At 43.1% G+C, this 21,210-nt stretch overlaps 1 protein-coding gene across 4 annotated transcripts in view; it reads right to left on the reverse strand.

Moving 5' to 3' along the window:
• The window catches only part of LOC144579716 (uncharacterized), a 36,280-nt gene extending 20,630 nt beyond the window's left edge, over positions 1-15,650 (reverse strand). For 2 of the 4 annotated variants that reach the window (XM_078352661.1, XM_078352660.1), the window contains exons 1-2: positions 15,624-15,650; positions 12,908-12,959 (exon numbers count right to left, since the gene is read on the reverse strand). In XM_078352661.1, the coding sequence (XP_078208787.1) occupies positions 12,908-12,959; positions 15,624-15,629 (58 nt within the window). In that variant the 5' untranslated portion in view covers positions 15,630-15,650. Of the gene's footprint in view, positions 1-12,881; positions 12,960-15,524 lie in introns of all 4 variants that reach the window. The other 2 variants (XR_013527895.1, XR_013527896.1) reach the window with 2 other exon arrangements.
• Positions 15,651-21,210: the final 5,560 nt, after the last annotated feature.

The raw sequence follows: 21,210 nt of genomic DNA on the forward strand, positions 1-21,210 counted from the left end.
CCTCTTGTAAATCTCTTCAGCTATCAGCACTTCCCCCTTCCTGCCCATCTCTCTGCCCTGCTGAGCCCAAAATAAAAATACGTGTCACACAAAATATAATTCCTTTCTTAAATGCTACAAACTCAAGGCTTTTGAAATGATAATCAGACAGTACAAACAGATCCAAACTATTCCCAGATACAATGAACAGGAAATTCTGCGGCTACAGGGTACTAGCAAGATAGAGAAGGCTCTTAGCTCTAAACATTGCATTTTGGAAACTAGAGTCAAGTATAAGCCATACTTTTGCTCATATGAAAGCAGACTATTTTTCTGGGGATCTAAGCAAAACTAGGCGGTATCACTACTAGAGAAAGTTAGCATTTTAGGTTGAGTGGCACAATAAGGATTTTAAACAGCCTACAGCCACACTGATGCACGTGCAGCTTCATGCAGCACGCTTGCAGCCTTGAACAAAGTAGCTGTGTCCTCACACAATACACCTGAGATCTTATACAATGCGCTCGGGACCACATGCAGTGCACTAGTACGTAGATACTGGCGTCTTTTCTCCAAAGTTTCCTAAGCACTTTGACTAACTTTCTTGAGATGTTTTTTCAAAAATGTTGATGTGAATCATAAAAAACAAAACTTTTTCTTTTTTCTTTTTTTTCTTTTTTTTGACACATTCCACTTTAACCAAATGATAAAGTTATTCCTCAACTGAAGGCAAGGGTAAGGCTTGGACTGGGAGTGCCATCTGACTCCTGAAGACATTTCATCAGCTTACCAAAGGCCGGCACTGATGATTAAAGAAGAAAAATTAATCACTCAGTCCACAAAGGACTTCATTTTTTCTCACATCTCTACAGGACATCAGAGCTTGTCAATTCATTGCTGTTGGGCCAACTACAAAAGGTATAACACAACAATTTTTCTCCTCAAGGAATTCACAGTCTGGGGGAGAGACAGATTTTTAAAAGCAATCCACTGAGATGAGGACTCACAGAAAGATTTGTACAGGGCATGATGGGAGTGCAGAGGATGGGCACCTACCTGGCCTCTCCAGAAGCCCCTTCCCAGAGGAGCTGGTGCTCAGGCTGAAAAAAACATATGGAGATGGCCAGGCCAAGAAGGCCCAATACAGAAGCCAGAACCCCCCTTGGGGAAACTGCGCCCACTGTATTTCCTCAATTCTAATACAGGGCGGATTATACGCCACACCATGGACTTCTCAACCCTTTAGCCTTGCATCAGCACAACTGCAAGAATGAGCATCTCCTTCCTTTTGCACTGCAGGTATCTCATTCACCTTTCCTGAGTCCCGCCCTTATTTAAATTCTGTATTTTTAAGGACTGTATGTTTTAAAGCTTTTAGGTTCACAGCAAAATTGAGAGGAAGATACAGAGATTTCCCATCTATTCTCTGGCCAGAAGCACACATAGCCTTCTCCATTATCAACACTCCCCGCCCTGCCCCAGAGTGCTACAGTTGTTACAACTGATGAACTTACATTGACACATCATAATTACCCAGATATCATAGTTTACATTACGCTTCACTCTTGTTGGTGTACCTTCTAAGAGTTTGGGCAAATTTATAATGACATGTATCCACCATTATTGTATCATATGAAGTAATTTTTTTTTTTTAATTTTTTATTGGATTTTAGGTTTTGGGGTACATGAGCAGAGCATGCAAGACAGTTGCGTAGGAACACACATGGCAGTGTGCTTTACTTTCCTTCTCCCCTTCACCCACATTTGGCATTTCTCCCCAGGCTTTCCCTCCCCACCTCCCCCTCCCACTGGCCCTCCCGTTTTCCCCCCAATAGACCCCAGTGTTTAGTACTCCCCTTTCTGTGTCCATGTGTTCTCATTTTTCATCACCCGCCTATGAGTGAGAATATGCGGTGTTTCATTTTCTGTTCTTGTGTCAGTTTGCTGAGGATGACGTTCTCCAGATTCATCCATGTCCCTACAAACGACACAAACTCATCATTTCTGATTGCTGCATAATATTCCATGGTGTATATGTGCCACATTTTTCCAATCCAGTCTATCATCAGTGGGCATTTTGGTTGATTCCAGGTCTTTACTATTGTAAACAGTGCTGCAATGAACATTCGTGTACATGTGTCCTTATAGTAGAACGATTTATAGTCTTTTGGATATATACCCAGTAATGGGATTGCTGGGTCAAATGGAATTTCTATTTCTAAGGCCTTGAGGAATCGCCACACTGTCTTCCACAATGGTTGAACTAATTTACACTCCCACCAACAGTGTAAAAGTGTTCCTATTTCTCCACATCCTCTCCAGCATCTGTTGTCTCCAGATTTTTTAATGATCGGCTCTAAAAATCCTCTGTACTCAACTGTCAGTAGCATACATTTATCAAAACACTAACATATCACTTTCTTCTTTAGCATCATAATCAACATTTAAGTCAATGCCTGCTTTGTATTCCACATCTGGAGATCCTTGGGAATAATATTGGGCCATCAGTAGCTTTGCAAAACATCCTCAGTGGCATACTGCTTTCCATAACTAGGAATTGTGCTTTTGACCTTGAAAATACTTCCAAAATATGAGTTCAAGTACTGCTCAAGAAGCCTAAGTTTGGTTGCATTTTCTAGTTCCTCTTGAAGTTTCTTCTTCCCTTAGTGGGATTTCACATTATGGAAATTAGATGACTTCTCCTGAAAGTCAACCAGAAGTTTCTGACAAACTGTCCATTACTCTAACTTTTCTGAATTTTGGAAGTTCTGGGATCTATTCTGAGAGATCTGGCCATCTCTACTGCCATCAGTCCCACTGCCTGGTGTGTGCAAGCCATCTTCTGAAATTTCATTTCAATGCTACATCATGTGTGACCTTTTTGAAGATATTAGGTAATAATTAAGATTTGAAATTTAAGTTAAAATGTAGTCATTCAGGCCAGGTGAGGTGGCTCACATCTGTGATCTTAGCAATTTGGGAGGCTGAGGCAGGCAAATTGCTTGAGCTCAGGAGTTTGAGACCAGCCTGGGCAACATGGCGAAACCCGTCTCTGTAAAAAAGACAAAAATTAGCCAGGTGTGGTGGTGTGTGTCTGTAGTCCCAGCTACTTGGGAGGCAGAGGCAGGAGGATCACTTGAGTCTGGGAGGTCATGTCTGCAGTGAGGTGAGATTGTGCCACTGTCCTCCAGCCTGGATGACAAAGTAAAACCCTGTCTCAAAAAAAAAAAATCAGTAATTCAAAATGCTATCTTAACAAATAACTCAGTGAGGTGCACATGCGATGAGCAGGTAAGCCAAGCCAGGTCAAGGTCACAGGTGTAGAGAGGCCAAGGTTTATTAAAATACATTTATTCCCTGGTCCCTGCCTAGACAGAAAAAAGGACAGATCAAAATACTCCCAATGTAGATTCCCAAGCCACAAACAAGCCCTCAAGCTTCAACTCTGGCTTTCAGTTGCAATGCCTTGCTGGTGTTAGATGTTCTTTGTCAGTGGCCTGTGCCAACTTCCGTTTGCAAAGCAGTCACGGCATGAAGCTGGTGGTGCGAGACACCACATGACTGGGGCATGCTTTATTTCCAAGCTGCCACTATCATAAGATCTGCCACGGTTGAATTGCTTCATCTGTTTCATCCCAACTTCGTGCTTTCACGTGTGGGCCACCATCCTGTTCTCCCCATTGTCTGCCAGAGTGCCAAGGAAGAAATGCTCACTCCAGCTTTGACAAGTCATTTCAGAAGGCATAGTCCATGGTTCCCCGAAAGCTGAAGGTGGAGACATTTATAGACACATCCACTTGGCAGAGGGCCTCTATTGTGGGCGAGGAGGAAGTGGTAACCCCCAGACAGCTGGACCCCCTCCATGTGACTCGGCTATCACCTGTCACCAGCCAGTTGGCGGGGATGGGATACAAACCACCCTCCTTTGGAGGAGAAGCCAGGGTACGACTTCCCTGCTGCAGCCTTATTTTGCTGCCACACTCCAGAGGTCCCCTGGCCACAATAATAACCCATGTTGTCTCAGCAGCTACACTTAGGTACCTCCCAGCGTTCCTGGCATTTCCCTTTTGCTTGTTTGACCTCTTGGAAATGTTCTTTTTTTTCTTTTACTTTTTCTTTTCTTTTTTTTTTTTTTTTTTTTTTTTTTTGAGGTGAAGTCTTGTTCTGTCACCTAGGCTGGAGTGCAATAGTATGATCTCAGCAGACTGAACCACTGCCTCCCAGGTTCAAGCAATTCTCTGCCTCAGTCTCCAGAGTACCTGGGGTTACAGGTACCTGCCACCACACTCGGCTAATTATTTGTATTTTTAGTAGAGACAAATTTCACTGTGTTATCCAGGATGGTCTCAATCTCCTGACCTCATGATCCTCCTGCCTAGGCCTCCCAAAGTGCTGGGATTACAGGCATGAGCCACCGCACCCAGCCAGAAATGTTCTTAAATACACTCTTGAACCCCAGGCAAGTCACAGAGTCTATCTCAATTTTTCTTTTATCACATGGCAGGGGTACCATTAGTGTTAAAATTCTGAGTTTCTATTTCCTTAGAATCTTTCCTGAGACTCTACATTTCCTTAGAATCATCCAGTTTCAGTGGTGGAAGGATGTCGGATCTCATCTGATTTCCTAAGGGAAAATTTTCACAGGAAAAAGGATGAACCCTCTATATAAAAGTCTTAGAATTAGCAGTATAGGTTTTAATGGGGAAGCAGCGCCTTGTGTAGACAGAACTTTGATCAGGAACAGCAAGGCTCCTGACTCCCACGATAACTGTGGGGCCACAGGCTCTCGGCCCCTGTGTTAACTCACTGGTAAACAAGGACGTGAGGCAGTCTAGCAGTCAGGAATGAGGGATTTGGGATCAGACCAACGCGGGTTTAAGACACAGTTCAACCAGTCATAAGCCATGTGAACTTGCATGAGTTACTTGACCCTGTTAAGGCCTCAGTTCCTTCATCTGTAAAATGAGGACATAAGCATTTGCACAAGTTACTTAACTCGCTTAAGTCTTCGGTTCCCACAGATATAAACTGATTGATTGTACCTAACCTCTCTTTCTCTAGCTCTGTCTCTCTTGACTCTCATATACACACACTTAGGCATCTCCTATCTTAAAAATATAAGAAAAGCATCAGCAAATAAACTCCTCTCTGACCTTCACCCCTCTCTCTAGCTACTGTCCCATCTCTCTGCATCCCTTCTGTCTAAACATCTGGGGAAAGGGTACATACTTCTCATTTTTTAAAATCAATTTCATCCAAAGACATAGCTTTTCACATTGTACTGTTTCTAAGGTGGACTGTGTATGTTTTGCACTGGCAACAACTCCAAATTTCAGTGGCTTAAAACACACAGGCTGATTTCCTGCTCATGCTACATGCCCATTATAGTCCACTCGGGGCTCTGCTCTGTGTCATCCCCAGAAGATTACCAGTGACTGTGGCAGGGAAACAGAGCATCCTGGAGGGTCTTGCAACACTCACTAAATGCTCTGGCACATGCCCCTACTCACAGCTCTTTGGATGGAACCAACCAGAATTCCCCCGACCCCACCCAGCTAGCTGTTAAGTGCAGCCCCACAGTGCAGTATTTGGCGAACCACACGAATGGTCTCCAGCTACATTATTATAACACCAAATAGACTGTAGACAATCAGCTGTATTATAGCTTCAGTGCATTTTTGTGGGCTAGCGTGGAAACCTGACCACTATTCAAAACAATGTTCATATGAAAAACATTTGCCAAGATCCAAGCTGCTGACTTATAAAACAAGTTGGAACACAATCTGTTAGTAAGTTGAGATTTCTTATACTTAAGAAATTATTTTTGAAACATAGCCCCCGAATTTGACAGGCTGGATTGAATTATTCAGCAATAGCTACAAGACCCAGAACCAGCTACGTAATTTGTGGGGCCCACGGGTGGGGCACTTTGTTCAAAAAGCAGGAGGAAAAATGCTGTTAAAGGTACTAAAATGCTTTTTCTTTCTCCAACAGTCTCTCTTTTGGTTTATCATGGTGTTTTTTATTTACTATTTAGGCTAGGCATGGTGGCTTAACCCTATAATCCCAGCACTTTGGGAGGCCAAGCAGGAGGATCACTTCAGCCCAAGATTTGGAGACCAGCCTGGGCAATATAGCAAGATCCTGTCTCAAATTTAAAAAAAAATAATATTATTTAAAAATTGCTATTTAATGCTGTTCTCAGTAAAGCAAAAGTAATTTTTAAAATGTTAGAATAAAGTGTTCTGTTCATTTTTACATTGCGCAATGTGAGGTTTAAATAAAAAGAAAAGAGCATCTTACTTTCTATTTCAGTTGATGCATGCATATGCAGTGCATTCTCTTTTTTTTTTTTTTTTTTGAGACGGAGTTTCGCTCTTATTACCCAGATTGGAGTGCAATGGCGCGATCTCGGCTCACTGCAACCTCTGCCTCCTGGGTTCAGGCAATTCTCCTGCCTCAGCCTCCCAAGTAGCTGGGATTACAGGCATGCGCCACCATGCCCAGCTAATTTTTTTTATATTTTTAGTAGAGACGGGGTTTCACCATGTTGACCAGGATGGTCTCGATCTCTTGACCTCGTGATCCACCCACCTCGGCCCCCCAAAGTGCTGGGATTACAGGCTTGAGCCACCGTGCCCTGCCGCATTCTCTTTTTTAAGAGACAAGGTCTCACTCTGTTGCTCAGACTGGAGTGCAGTGGCACAATTGTATCTCACTGCGGCCTCAGACTCCTGAGCGCAAATGATCCTCTTACCTCAACCTACAGAGCAGCTGGAACCACAGGCATCCACCAACACACTGAGCCAACCTTTTAAAATATTTTATAGAATCAGGGTCTTGCTTTGTTGCCCAGGCTAGTCTCGAACTCCTGGCTTCAAGCGATCCTCCCACCTCAGCCTCCCAAAGTGCTGAGATTATAAGTGTGAACCACTGCACCCAGCCTATAGTTCATTCTTAATAGAACAGTGGAAATGCCACACCAACTAATTCAATAATTGTAGCTCACTTCCTAATACAAATCAGAGAACTAACATTCTACTTTCAACTTACTGACAAGTAAGGAAGGGCTAAAGGAAAAGGTACTATTGGTTGCTGTCTCTTTCTCTCTCCTTCTGCGTCATCATTCTCAGTGTTAGTGGTTGGCTAATACAGAAAAGTAATAGGAGTAAGAGCAGATGATAGGGTTTCTTGATCATTTGTGTTTCTTGCTTTATTTCTGTGTTCAAAGCAAATTCTGATTCAAACAAAAAGCATGGGCTCTGAGGCTTTTTTTACAGCTATTTACTAAAACAGATGATCAATGAAAAGTGTCAAAATCCATAAAATATTTTAAGAGATTTATTCTGAGACAAATATGAGTGACCAATGACCCTCGGGGGGTCCTGATACCACCCTCAGGGGGTCCTGAGAACATGTGCCTAAAGAAGTAGGAACATGACTTGATTTTATGCATTTTAGGAAGACATAAGGCATCCATACATGTAAGATACACATTAGTTTAGTCCAAAAAAGTGGGAAACTGGAAGGTGAGAGGGCTTCAAAAGTCAGAGGCAAATTTAAAGATTTTCTGATTGGTAATTGGTTGAATTGTTATCAATAGAAAGGAATGTCTGGGTTACAGTAAAGGGTTGCAGAGACCAAAGTTTTGTCATGCAGATGAAGCCTCCAGGTAGCAGCTTCGGAGAGAATAGACTGTAAATGTTTCTTATTTATTTTTTATTTTTTGAGAGGGAGCCTCACTCTGTTGCCTAGGCTGGAGTGTAGTGGCATGATCACAGCTCACTGCAACCTCCGCCTCCTGTGTTCAAACGATTCTCCTGAGTAGCTGGGATTACAGGCAGCGCCACCATGCCCAGCTAATTTTTATAATTTTTTAGTAGAAACGGGGTCTCACCATGTTGCCCAGGCTGGTCTTGACCTCAGGTGATCCGCCCACCTCAGCCTCCCAAAGTGCTGTGATTACAGGCCATGAGCCACCACACCCGGCAGTTTCCTATGAGACTTAAAGAGTCTGTTCTATTGGTAATTCCAAAAGGAAATAGGGCATAAGGAGGCATGTCCAGCCCCTCCTTCCTATCATGGCCTGAGCTAGTTTTTCAGGCTAGCTTTGCAATGCCCTTGCCAAGAGGAGGGGTCAATTCAGATGGTCAGGGGGCTCTGAATTTTATTTTTGTTTTACAAGGTAAAAGTAGAAAAAAATCACAGGAGAGGCTGGGCATGGTGGCTCACGCCTGTAATCCAAGCACTTTGGAGGCCAAGGCAGGCAGAATCACTTGAGGTCGGGAGTTCAAGACCAGCCTGACCAACATGGTGAAACCTTGTCTTTATAAAAAAATATATATATATATCACCGGAGAAAGCTGAAAGGGAAAATGCAAGATGCTGGTAGTTAGAGAAATGGAAGCTCTCCAGCAGAGGAGAACCCTGTCTTCAATCACGCTGGCCCCCTTTCACTGCAGGCCTGCACAGAGAGCCTCCTGCCCTTTCCAGCCAAGCTGGTCCAGTTTGTGTAATGTGAAGCAAGGTTCATTAAAAGAGAGTTTCACTGAATGTAATGGCTGAACAAATTATCAGTTCTTGTAGCCCCAGGAAAGTTCAGTAGGCCACATTTAAATAAGCTTTTCAACCTTTCAGATTCATGGTTAAATGAGCCAGCTGATGAAGAAACTACATAAGGTAAGCTCAAAGTCATATGGGTTTTGTGTGTGTGTTTCATTTCCCAGTCCTATAAATCAGATGTCCACTTTGCCTAAGTGAAAGACAAAGGGTGAGGTGTCTTCTGTCAGTCAAGGCTGAACACAAACCATCACCAGACCTACAAAACCACCGGGCAAGTGAGTCTGTCTTTTGAAAATCGCTAGAAACCATTCCAGTTATTCTCCAAGAGAACTGCTTCCTAAGTTCCGTTTACTTTTTAAAATGAGATTATAATGCATTTCTTGACAAAATACTTGACAATAGACATGAAGATGGGAAAGTCTAAAAAAGATTAAGATTTCCTCTTTATGTTTTGTCTTTATGATGTTTTTCTTCCTCTTTTAGTAAATCAATAGACAAAAATGACCAGGAGGTTTTCTGAGACCTTGTTCTTGAGTCATTTTTACATCTCGGGTTCAAATTCCATTTCTATTAACTTTTAAAAATCTGGTTGTTTGGAGAGAAGAAATAATATTAGCGCTTCTATAACTAATAGCACGGTGACCTTGCAAAAAGAAATCAGCATAGAATACGCTGACCATCCAGACACAGGTCTGAGAACTCTATATACCCCCTTCCTCTCTTTAATTTGGGCAGAGCTGAATTTGAAAGTTAATGCTTAGCCATGTCTTCCTGCCTGATTCTCTAAGTGAGTAAGTGAGTGCCTACGTGCTGGCCAGAGGAGAGGGCACGGGTGCAGCTGGGTTGAGAAAACAATAACTGGAGGTTGGGATGCTCGCCACCCCCACATGGTTTATTCTGTGCTATCATGCAGAATGAAGAGGGCTGCTGGGGACACTAGTTACTCAATCACCACGCCCACTGGGATCTCGCTCAGGCTCAATGGACTCTGGTGTGATTATTTGTTGGCGGATTCTGCCCACGTCCCTTCAGCGTAAACACTGGCATCTCTGAAGCTGGCTTTGTCTTCCACCCCATTGTCGGGTTCCTGCTGCATTTCTGCATTTTAAGGCCCTTAAAGAACTTCATAAAGGAGAAGAGACAAGAAAAGGAACAGTCAGACAGACACACTTGTTCTTTTCTAACCAGTCCATCCAATTCCGAGGAGCTCCTGCATCTTGAAGAGATAATGAAAGATTAAGATGCAGCTGTGCCCCTTTGACCCACTACCTTACACTAACATGAAAGTATTATGATTGAAAAAATAAAAAGCCATTTGTAGATTCATTGATTGTAAAAAATAGACCACTCTGGTGCAAGACGTGACGGTGGGGAAGGCTAGGGGGTGGCAGGGACAGGGAGTGTATAGGACATGTCTGTACTTTCTGCTTGATTTTGCTGGGAACCTAACACTGCTCTAAAAAACAAAGTTCATTAAAGACTAAAATAAAAAGATATGAGGAATTCTCCGTACTCAAAATAGTTACATAGCCCAACCCCACTTGTTCTGTGGGGATGAAATAAAATGAGATGATAACTAACAATAAAAATATTCTTCATCCAGTTCTCATAAATAATAAATCAGCTTATACCAAAAAAGTGTGAAGTTCCTTGGTTTTAAATTTTGAACTAAAATGAACTGAACACATTAATTATTGTTTGAAAGTAGGTACCAAACACTGGGTTATGTGAGCAAGCAATCATACCCTGTCAAACATGTCAAGTATAAGGTGTGACAATGTCTTTGTCTTTGGAAGGCCCCTAAACAAATGTGGGCACAACAGGTGTCATTTGAGGATGCTACTAACATTTCATTCTTCATGAACATAGACTGATAAGCAGCACTAACCAATTTTATATTAAAAATTATTTATTTTGATGAATTATTCCAAGAGTTGCATACAGCTTTAGTTTTTGGAATTGCAATATTAAAGCTGCACTTTGGATTTAGAACTTACTCTCATTACTTTAGTAACACATACAGAGGTGATTTAATGGATGCTACATAGAGTAGGGCCTGCAGAGACCCAAGTTTTGCCCCCATTTCATCTTCAAATAATTTTAGTCTCTTAGGTCTATGATACAAAGGCATAAAACAGTTCCGATCTTGAAGCCTTGAAGCAAGTTGTTACAGATAGTAGAAAAAGACAGAAAATGCAAATATGTAAATTTCTACTGATATCTTGAAATAAAGATAAATTTGAGTTAAAAAATATTCTTTATCCTTAGGCAGCAGCAATTTGCATGTAATTTAGAATGCAAGGATTATGTTAAAAACTGAACATCTTAGTTCCCATTAATTAAACATTTGCTGTACTAGATCAGTCTGCTCTGATCGTTTTAATTATTTTATTGACTTCATAAAACTACTATGAGGAAAGTGCTCTTATCAACCTGCTTAACAGAAGAGAATGCAGGCTTCAATAAATCAAGAAACGTATGTCAGCCAGGAGTGGTGGCTCACACCCGTAATCCCAACACTTTGGGAAGCCAAGGCGGAGGGCATAGCTTGAGCCCAGGAATTCGAGACAAGCCTGGACAACATAGTGAGACTCCATCTCTCCAAAAGATACAAAAGTCAACCAGCTACTAGGGAGGCTTCAGTGGGAGGATCATTTGAGCCTAGGAGGTCGAGGCTGCAGTGAGCCATGATTGTGCCACTGCACTCCAGCCTGGGCAACAGACAACTTGTCTCAAAAAAAAAAGGGGTCAAAACAAAAAATAAAAAATGTCAAATCACGCTGCCAATAAATGACTGCCAATACATTTAAAGTTTTAATTTTTTTTAAAAGCCCTTGCCCTTACATCTAAAGAGTAAATAAGCTGTAGCTAGCAAGCTTAGAGAAGGGAATAGACAAAAAATAAATAGAAGGACATAGAAAGTGAGTATCATTTTTGGAACAATATACAATTAGTGGGAGTTAGTGGGTATTTAAAAGAATTCTACTAAAAAGATAGAAGCTAAGGTTGGTGAAAGTAAGTGTCGGGAAAGAAGTACGTAAGGGAAGAGACAGAGGTTTGCTGATGGACTGGGACAACCTCATCTGGATTACTTCTGTGCTGGAATTCATTGGTTCAACAAAATGATAGTCTGTGGCGGCACTGACCAAGCGAGTGTGCTTTTAAATTATTTAAACACAATTATCTGATTACAATTAAAAACCTGTAAAGAGTTTTCCATTTTCATGTAGCATAGATGCCACTGTCTGCCCTGCTCCCTCTGAGCTTAGTCCAGAGTAAGCTGGGATGAAGACTGACGCTACTGTCTCCTCAGTTAGCCATGGACCATGGGCCTCTTGTAGGGTGAGCGTCCCCTTTGCTCACTGGAAAAAGAGATGTGTGTTTGGGTGGCACACCACAGCCCCCAAATGCAAACCAGTGACTTTCCCCAGTGCTTCCATGAAGAAACAGTCACCTGTCCAATGCTGGAGGAAATGCTAGTTGAGTTTGTCTTCCTGAGACACTATGCCAGTCTCTTTTTAAAAGATTTTCAGCAGGAGGCCTTCACTTTGCTGCATTTCTGCCCGGTGTGCCATTCTAGAATGTAGCTCTCATGTACAGATGTCATGATGAGGTGCCCTTCCACTCCAGGCCCAATGGCACCTAAACACCAGAAGCATCCAAGCCTGACAGATGAGCCCTTAAGAGAAGTTCCACCCAATGCCAAGTTTGCCTGCCCTCTATTCTCTTCCTTAAACTATTCAGTTTATTGGGAGGCCAAGGCAGGCGGATCACAAGGTCCATCATGGCAAACATGGTGAAACCCTGTCTCTACTAAAAAATACAAAAGTTAGCCAGGCTTGGTGGCATGCGACTGTAATCCCAGCTACTCGGGAGTGCAATGGTGCAATCTCGGCTCACCGCAACCTTTTCCTCCCCGATTCAAGCGATTCTCTCGATTCTCCTGCCTCAGTCTCCCAAATAGCTGGTATTACAGGCATGCACCACCACACCTGGCTAATTTTGTATTTGTAGTTGAGATGGGTTTTGGCATGTTGCTCAGGCTGGTCTTGGACTCCCGACCTCAGGTGATCTGCCTGTCTTGGCCTCCCAATAAAGTGCTGGGATTACAGGTGTGAGCCACCACACCCAGCCAGACTCCTGTTATCGCAGGAGAACAAAAGGAATAAAATAGTGATGAGTTCATATTAAATAGTTAAGTCAATTTCTGTCATGGAGAAAGTCAGATAAATTCAGAATGTTTAAACAACCCAAGGGTCAACAACTCTGAGAATTTCACATCTAATATTCACCGTGTTAATTCATTAATCTCCGTAGCTCTTCAGAGCACTAAATCTTACCTTAGGTAGGCTTTTATTTTAGTTACCTTTTACTTCTGTGGTCTGTCCTCGTGTTTCTGAATTCCTTATCCCTGGAATCTTTAATTAAAGAAGACATGGCATGAATAAATTTACACATCAAGAATGATGATGCCTCACCGAAGCACTGTCAGGTGCTATGGTCACTGCAGCATCAATGATGCGCATGTATTTGGTTTTTAAGTGATGCAGGATCTGAATCTAAACTCCAAGAGGTTTATTATAGTTGATAATCATCATCATTTTTAAAAGGAAGCATAATAAACAGCTACTATATCTATTTTTTCACATCAGACGCAAAAAAGCAAAACGTACAGAAAGATCTGTTCATTATTGCCTGTGTTACTGTTCACATGTTCCTGCGGTGTAAGCCTGGGCAGGTCTCAGAGTTCTCAACTTTTCTCCCTCTTCTCAGCACCTCTGTCTCTGTCTCTGTCTCTGTCTCTGTCTCTGTCTCTGTCTCTGTCTCTCTCTCTCTCTCTCTCTCTCCCCCCCACCTCTCTCTCTCTTACGTCTCTCTCTCTCTCTCCTATCTCTCTACCTCCACCCCTTTTTTTCTGTCTCTATGTCTCTATCTCTCATTCTCTCCTATCTTTTTTCTTTTTTTGAGATGAAGTCTCACTCTGTCGCCCAGGCTGGAGTACAGTGGTGCGATCTCAGATCGCTGCAAACTCTACCTCCTGGGTTCAAGCGATTCTTGTGCCTCAGCCTCCTGAGTAGCTGGGACTACAGGCGCACATCACCACACCTGGGTAATTTTTTATTTTTAGTAGAGACGGGGTTTCACCATGTTGGCCAAGCTGGTCTCAAACTCCTGACAATTGATCCGCCCACCTTGGCTTCCCAAAGTGCTGGGACTACAGGTGTGAGGCACCGCATCCAGCCTCTCTCCCGGCTATCCTCTCTTTCTCTGCCCCTTTTTCTCTTTCTCTCTCTGTCATTGGATATCACTTCTGACTTTTCTGTAGCCCTCATCCCTTTCTGTTCTCCTCACCAAACCCCCATCTGGTGCCAGGAATGTTCATGCTTCTGGTCTCCTTTCTGGTCTGCACTCAGCCCACCCTTCTCACGGGCATCAGGTAACTCCCATTGTGTTACATCTCTGCGTGAAGTCTAAAGTCTTGAGTGAGTGCTGCAAGGCCTCTCATAATCTGGCCCCACCTGACACTTAGGTGTTCTTCCACAAGCACTGCATCCCACCGGCACTGATCTACTTAGTTTCTGGACTCTGGTAGGGTGAAACTCCCTCTCTGTGCCTCTGACCATGCTCTTTGTTCTGTGGGAAAATCTTTCCTCCTCAGTCCAAGGAAGGCTGCCTCCCTTCAGAAGGCCTGGAGTCCTCCTCTACCTTCTCCCATGTATTAGAAGACTTCTGGAACTCATTCTTTTAGAAAATTTGTAGCCAGCTAGTGTCACCAAACACCAAATTCCCATTTTCTTTAATCGGTGGCTAAAATGCAAGCTTCTCAGATCATCTCTTTGGCTACCCTCTAACCTCCAAAGAGCTCTGATCTTCCTCGCCATTGACCAACCTCCCATTGATCCCTCTCTGGATAACCTTTATCTGAGCCCTCTAGAACCTCATTCCATGGTAAAATCTCTCATCTGCAGCCTTGTCACCAATGGGACCTTCTTTCCACCTTGCTCATCCTTGCAAGGATATTGGGTCTCCCCTGTTCTCCTCCCAAGGGGATGCCACTTATTCTTCCTCACCCCACAGACTGTACCTAGGAGTTGAGAAGAGAACCACAATGTCAGTTCCAGGCGAGACTTCCTCTATACATTCAGGCTGATGCTAAACCAGCTGTTATAGTACACACGGCCAATGTCAGATGCCAACCTCCAATCATCCTCCTTCTCATCCGGAAGCCTTGGCACCTTGATCAGTCTTTCTCTCCACTCCAGGTCCTTTGTAGCTTCAAGATCTCAGTTCTTTGATCTCAGAGGAGTGTCCTCTTAGTGACACCTAAACCAGCCTTCCCTCCACCACGCCCTGGACCTTGTCACCACCCACAGTTGCTCTATCTCTGAAACCTTTAATTCAGCAGTCTACTCAGATCACAAGCTACCACCATTCATTCCAATGACTGCCACCACATCTGTGTTTCATTTCAGCAAGGTCTTCAATATCATGACTCCTCTACTTTCTCCTTTTCTATCAACATCTTCCAGTTTTTACTTCCTTCCCTATCAAACCCAGACTCCACGGTGCATCTGTCTTACAAATCTCTTTAATTCCCCTGCCATGTACATTATCTTTACATTGCACTCACCTGGCAAAACCCCAAACCTGGATAACTCTAGCTCCCCCACTCCCAACTCCCACTTCTAAACTTTGACTTCAGGGAACCTGCATAAATGCCCCTCAATGTCATGGCTGGGCAACTCCAAGTTCATGGTCTCCAACTGCAAAGGCCCCCAGGGCCATCTAGTAACCCCTCTGGGCATCCAGATCATCTCTCCCTGCCAGTCTCCATGGCAGCGGATTCAAATTCTTCCCATTACTCAAAACTCTTGTCCCACCACTTCTCCCCATACTCTGTTCCTTCCAAAGAATACCCTACTCCCAACTCCACAAAAAAAGAGAAGTCGTGGGAAGGGAGCTGCCCCTCTCTGCAACCATACCCTGGTGAGCCTCCTCCCTCCGGGCACAATGGAAGCGCTGTTTCTCTTCTAGTATTCCCAGCTTTCCTGCCTCCTTGGGCTCAAAGATCCGTGAGTTACCTCCATCTCAATCCCTCTGTCTCCAATGGCAGCGGGACTCACTTCCAGAGATTTGCCCTCTAACTGACTTTAAGAATGGCATTCCTTAAAGAGATACTTCCACTTCTGTGCTGTATTTTTTGAAGTTACCAATTGATCACAGTCTCGGCCCCCACTGACCCAAAAATCAGCCACAAGCTTTTGGCTTCTTACTTCATAGGAAACATAGTAGATATAAATAAACAGATTCAAATTGCTCCCAAAGAAAAGTAAATAGAAACATCTTCCCTCCTGAGAAGCAGTGGAAATCAATGTGAAGTTGGCCTAATGCTTAGTATTCTTAGACTTGCCTGGGAAAAAATTGCGAGTAACCAAAGTAAGAGAGCCGGAAAGCGGTGATAAGGAGTGGAAGAGACATTCTTCACCTTCGCTAACACAGTCCATCTGTCACTTCCAAAGCTCACTTTAACAAGGAAGAACCTGCTGACTCTTCTTTTTTGAGGATATGGAAAATCAAGAAATGGCCCTTGCAAGCAAGTGGCTTGGACAGTTCGGCAAAGGCAGAGCACAGAACGGTGAAGCGGCACAGATGTCTTTTCAAAGGGAAATCCCTGCCACTGTGGGCTTGTCCTTCTGGCACTTGGAACACAAGGCCGGGTGGGCCACCCCTCCTGTCACACCCGCAGGGCCCACCCATTAAGCGGGAACAGGTGGCCAGGCGTGCCTTGGCACTTGCACTCAGAGAACTGAGCATCAGCAAGCAGCAGGGCCTCATTTCTGCTTCCAATGCTGCTTAAAGAAAATAATGCAGGCTGCAGGCTGGAAGACACTTCTCTTTCTCCCGAGAGTATGCTCAAGTGGACACTTTGATCAAACTCAACTCCACAAGAAATTATTGAGAACCTACCATATGTCAGGCGCTGTGAGCTGCTGGGGATAATGGGATGGACAAGGCAGCCGCCAGTCCTGAATGGGTCCCAAAGTAGCCTAAGAAGGGGGCACAGATAAAGCAGCGCTCATACAACAGGAGCAGAGCTTGCCCAGGGCAGCAGTTCTGCAGGGAGGGAGTGTGGAGAAGGCGAGGGGTGAAGAGGCAAGCACCGGGAAGGCTCTCAGAAGTGGTCACATCAGAGCTGGGTGTCCTCCAAACTTCCAGTGCCAGGATGCAGACCCCAATCTTTGCTTTCAAAGTTCATTGTTCTAAGAAGAACTGGCAAAGGCTTGGAAACAGCTACATCTTTAGATACATAACATCCTAATTAGTGGTTGTTCTCCAATGCCAAACAAAGCAGCCGAGGAGCAGGCTTCAAAGCAGCTCTTCTGATGACAGACTAGGACACAGAATGACTTTAAATGAGAATGAGCCCTGGCTGAGCTACATTTTGGCTAGCATCCCAATTATCACCACTGCTGGCATGGCTAATTTATTCACTCAGAAAAGTCTTTTTCTCCATCATCCTAGAGCCAACTAAATCCTTCTTCAGCTTCCCAAAGGAAAATATTAACAAATTCATTAATTAAAAGATGCGTGTAAACTTGATCCTGAAAATGATCATTCTGTTTTAAGTCAGTAAGTGAGCAAGTTTCTGAATCCAAGTCAAATATTTTCTAGCAGGGCTGAACTTCATCTAGGACTGGAGCTTAACTTTATTTTTAAGCATGGGTTACTTTAAAAAAAGTTCATCCTTCAGCATGGAATTATAATACTATAGTTCATTCTAGTTTGGGACAGTAAACTTGATGTCTAACTTAAGTTTTAACTTTAATTCATTCCAGTTTTGTTTTGTTTTGTTTTGTTTTTTGAGACAGGGTCTCATCAGTCACCCAGGCTGGAGTGCAATGGCATGATCTTGGCTCACTGCAACTTCCACTTCTCCGGCTCAAATGATCCACCTGCCTTAGTCCCCCAAGTAGCTGGGATTATAGGTGCACACCACCAAGCCCAGCATTTTGTATTTTTTGTGGAAACAGGGTTTGCTATGTTGCCCAGGCTGGTCTCGAACTCCTGGGCTCAGCATTTTTGAGTCACCCGCTTTGTACACAGTAGACAGTCAAAACTGAGCTCTCTCTACCATTTTCAATCCCCAGCACCCTTCTTCATTTTCCATCCTAGCAATTAGACTCCCTGACATTGTATTATAAATTAGAACATAAGCTTCCTGAGGGCAGAAACTTCAAACTCTTTTGGTCCCTGCTATAATCCCAAGACCTAAAACAGTGCCTGGCAAGGAAGGAAGTACTTGTTCAAGGAAAGCACTTGATCCTTCATGCAGGTGAGTGAATGAGCCAGGGGCTGTGCTGGGATGTAGCTGACATCAGGCTGCAGAATCTAGTAGCAGCTACTCATTCCATGTAAAAGGAGTCAAGAGGTCCCAGTCTAGAATGGGAAGGAAGGCATTTGCCCAAAAGCTGGTTTGCAAGGCCAGCACATTTTTTCTAATTAGATCATGATTTAGGGTGATTTGTTGAGAAAAACGGATTCTCAATTCCTGCCCTCCCATGGTCTCACATTTACTAGTCAAGTCACATTTACTAGGGTAGACAGATATGTAAACAGACACATTAGGATCAACATGGTGGATGCAAAACATACATAAATTAAGTGCTAGGCAAGCCCCAGGAAATCAACAACCAAATGGGGAAGAGGGATGAGGCCCCTGTCTGGGACTAGGCTGGGGCTTACTGTAAAAGTAGGAATCTGCCAGTGTTACTCATTTGCTCAAAAATCTTTGGTAGTTCCTTCAAACACACACAGGGACTTTCTTGACTTGGAATAGCCTCTTTAACTTAGACACTGGAATATGAATTCTGGAGCCAGACTTCCTGGGTTCACATCCTGGGCCTGCCCCTTATTAAATATGGGACCTACCTCTCCATGCCTATAAGTGCACGATAATATTTTATTTGTCACACATGGTTCACATAAGAATCCAATTGACTTAATAAATGTACTTAGAACAGGGCCTAACATACAGAGTGAAATTAAGTGTTAGTCCAGGCACAGTGGCTCATGCCTTTAATCTCAGTACTTTGGGACGCCGAGGTGGGTGAATCACTTGAGCTCAGGAATTCAAGACCAGCCTGGGCAACAATGCGAACCCCTGTCTCTACAAAGAAATATAAAAATTGCTGGGCATGGTGCCACATGCCTGTGGTCCCATCTATTGAGAGACTGAGGTTGGAGAATAGCTTAAATCCAGGAGGCAAAGTTTGCAGTCAGCCGAGATTGTGCTACTGCACTGCAATCTGGGTGGCAGAGAGAGAATCTTTCTTAAAAAAATTTTAAAAAGACAAAAAATTACCAGCTATGATCTACACACAGTTCTACTTTCCAGCCTAGGCAGTGAGGGCAACTGGGACTCCAGATAAAGGCCTACACCAGAGAGAAGGCCAATTTTAACAGCGCAAGTAAATCTTGCCCCTAAAACACCAGCATACCTTTTAATGCAAAGGTAAATCAAATTGAATGATTCTTTTTTTTTTTTAATTATTGTATTTTAGGTTTTCGGGTACATGTGAAGGACATGCAAGATTATTGCATACACATGGCATTGTGATGTGCTGCCTTCCTCCCCATCACCTGTATCTGGCATTTTCCCTCATGGTATCTCTCCCCAACTCCCCACCCCCTGCTGTCCCTCCCCTATTTCCCCCCGACAGATCCCAGTGTGTGATGCTCCCCTCCCTGTGTCCATGTGTTCTCATTGTTCAACACCCACCTATGAGTGAGAACATGTGGTGTTTGCTTTTCTGTTGTGTCAGTTTCCTGAGAATGATGGTTTCCAGGTTCATCCATGTCCCTACAAAGGACCCGAACTCATCATTTTTGTTGGCTGCATAATATTCCATGGTGTATATGTGCCACATTTTCCCTATCCAGTCTATAATCAATGGGCATTTGGGTTGGTTCCAGGTCTTTGCTGTTGTAAACAGTGCTGCAATGAACATTTGTGTGCATGTGTCCTTATAGTAGAACGATTTGTAGTCCTTTGGATATATACCCAGTAATGGGATTGCTGGGTCAAATGGAATTTCTATTTCTAGGTCCTTGAGGAATCACCACACTGTCTTCCACAATGGTTGAACTAATTTACACTCCCACCAACAGTGTAAAAGTGTTCCTATTTCTCCACCTCCTCTCCAGCAACTGTTGTCTCCAGATTTTTTCATGATCGCCATTCTAACTGGCGTGAGATGGTATCTCAATGTTTGCATTTCTCTAATGACCAGTGATGATGAGCATTTTTTCATATATTTGTTGGCCTCATGTATGTCTTCTTTTGTAAAGTGCCTGTTCATATCCTTCGTCCACTTGTGAATGGGCTTGTTTGTTTTTTTCTTGTAAATCTGTTTTAGTTCTTTGTAGATTCTGGATATCAGTCCTTTGTCAGATGGGTAGACTGCAAAAATTTTTTCCCATTCTGTTGGTTGCCGATTCACTCTAATGACTGTTTCTTTTGCTGTGCAGAAATTGTGGAGTTTGATTATGTCCCATTTGTCTATTTTGGCTTCTGTTGCCAATGCTTTTGGTGTTTTGGTCATGAAGTCCTTGCCTATGCCTATGTCCTGAATGGTTTTGCCTAGATTTTCTTCTAGGGTTTTTTTGGTGTTAGGTCTTATGTTTAAGTCTTTAATGCATCTGGAGTTAATTTTTAGTGTAAGGTGTCAGAAAGGGGTCCAGTTTCTGTTTTCTGCACATAGCTAGCCAGTTTTCCCAACACCAATTATTAAACACGGAATCCTTTCCCCATTGCTTATGTTTGTCAGATTTGTCAAAGATCTGATGATTGTAGATGTGTGGTGTTGCCTGCGAGGCCTCTGTTCTGTTCCATTGGTCTATATCTCTGTTTTGTTACCAGTACCGTGCTGTTTTGATTACTGTAGACTCGTAGTATAGTTTGAAATCCGGTAGTGTGATGCCTTCTGCTTTGTTCTTTTTGCTTAGAATTGACTAGGCTATGTGGGCTCTCTTTTGGTTCCATATGAAGTTTAAGGTGGTTTTTTCCAGTTCTGTGAAGAAAGTCACTGGTAGCTTGATGAGGATAGCGTTAAATCTGTAAATTACTTTGGGCAGTATAGCCATTTTCACAATATTGATTCTCCCTAATCATGAGCATGGAATGTTTTTCCATCTGTTTGTGTCCTCTCTTATTTCCTTGAACAGTGGTTTGTAGTTCTCCTTAAAGAGGTCCTTTATGGTCTCTGTTAGTTGTATTCCTACGTATTTTATTTTCTTTATAGCAATTGTGAATGGGAGTTCGCTCATGACTTGGCTCTCTGTTAGTCTGTTATTGGTGTATGGGAATGCTTGTGATTTTTGCACATTGATGTTGTATCCTGAGACTTTGTTGAAGTCACTTATCAGTTTCAGGAGTTTTTGGGCTGAGACAATGGGGTCTTCTAGATATACAATCATGTCATCTGCAAATAGAGACAATTTGATTTCCTCCTTTCCTATTTGAATATCCTTTATTTCTTTTTCTTGCTTGATTGCTCTGGCTAGAACTTTCAATACTATATTGAATAGGAGTGGTGAAAGAGGGCATCCTTGTCTAGTGCCAGATTTCAAAGGGAATGCTTACAGTTTTTGCCCATTCACTATGATATT

The sequence above is a fragment of the Callithrix jacchus genome, chromosome 16 (genome assembly GCF_049354715.1).
Source record: "Callithrix jacchus isolate 240 chromosome 16, calJac240_pri, whole genome shotgun sequence".
Classification (NCBI taxonomy): Eukaryota; Metazoa; Chordata; class Mammalia; order Primates; family Cebidae; genus Callithrix; species Callithrix jacchus.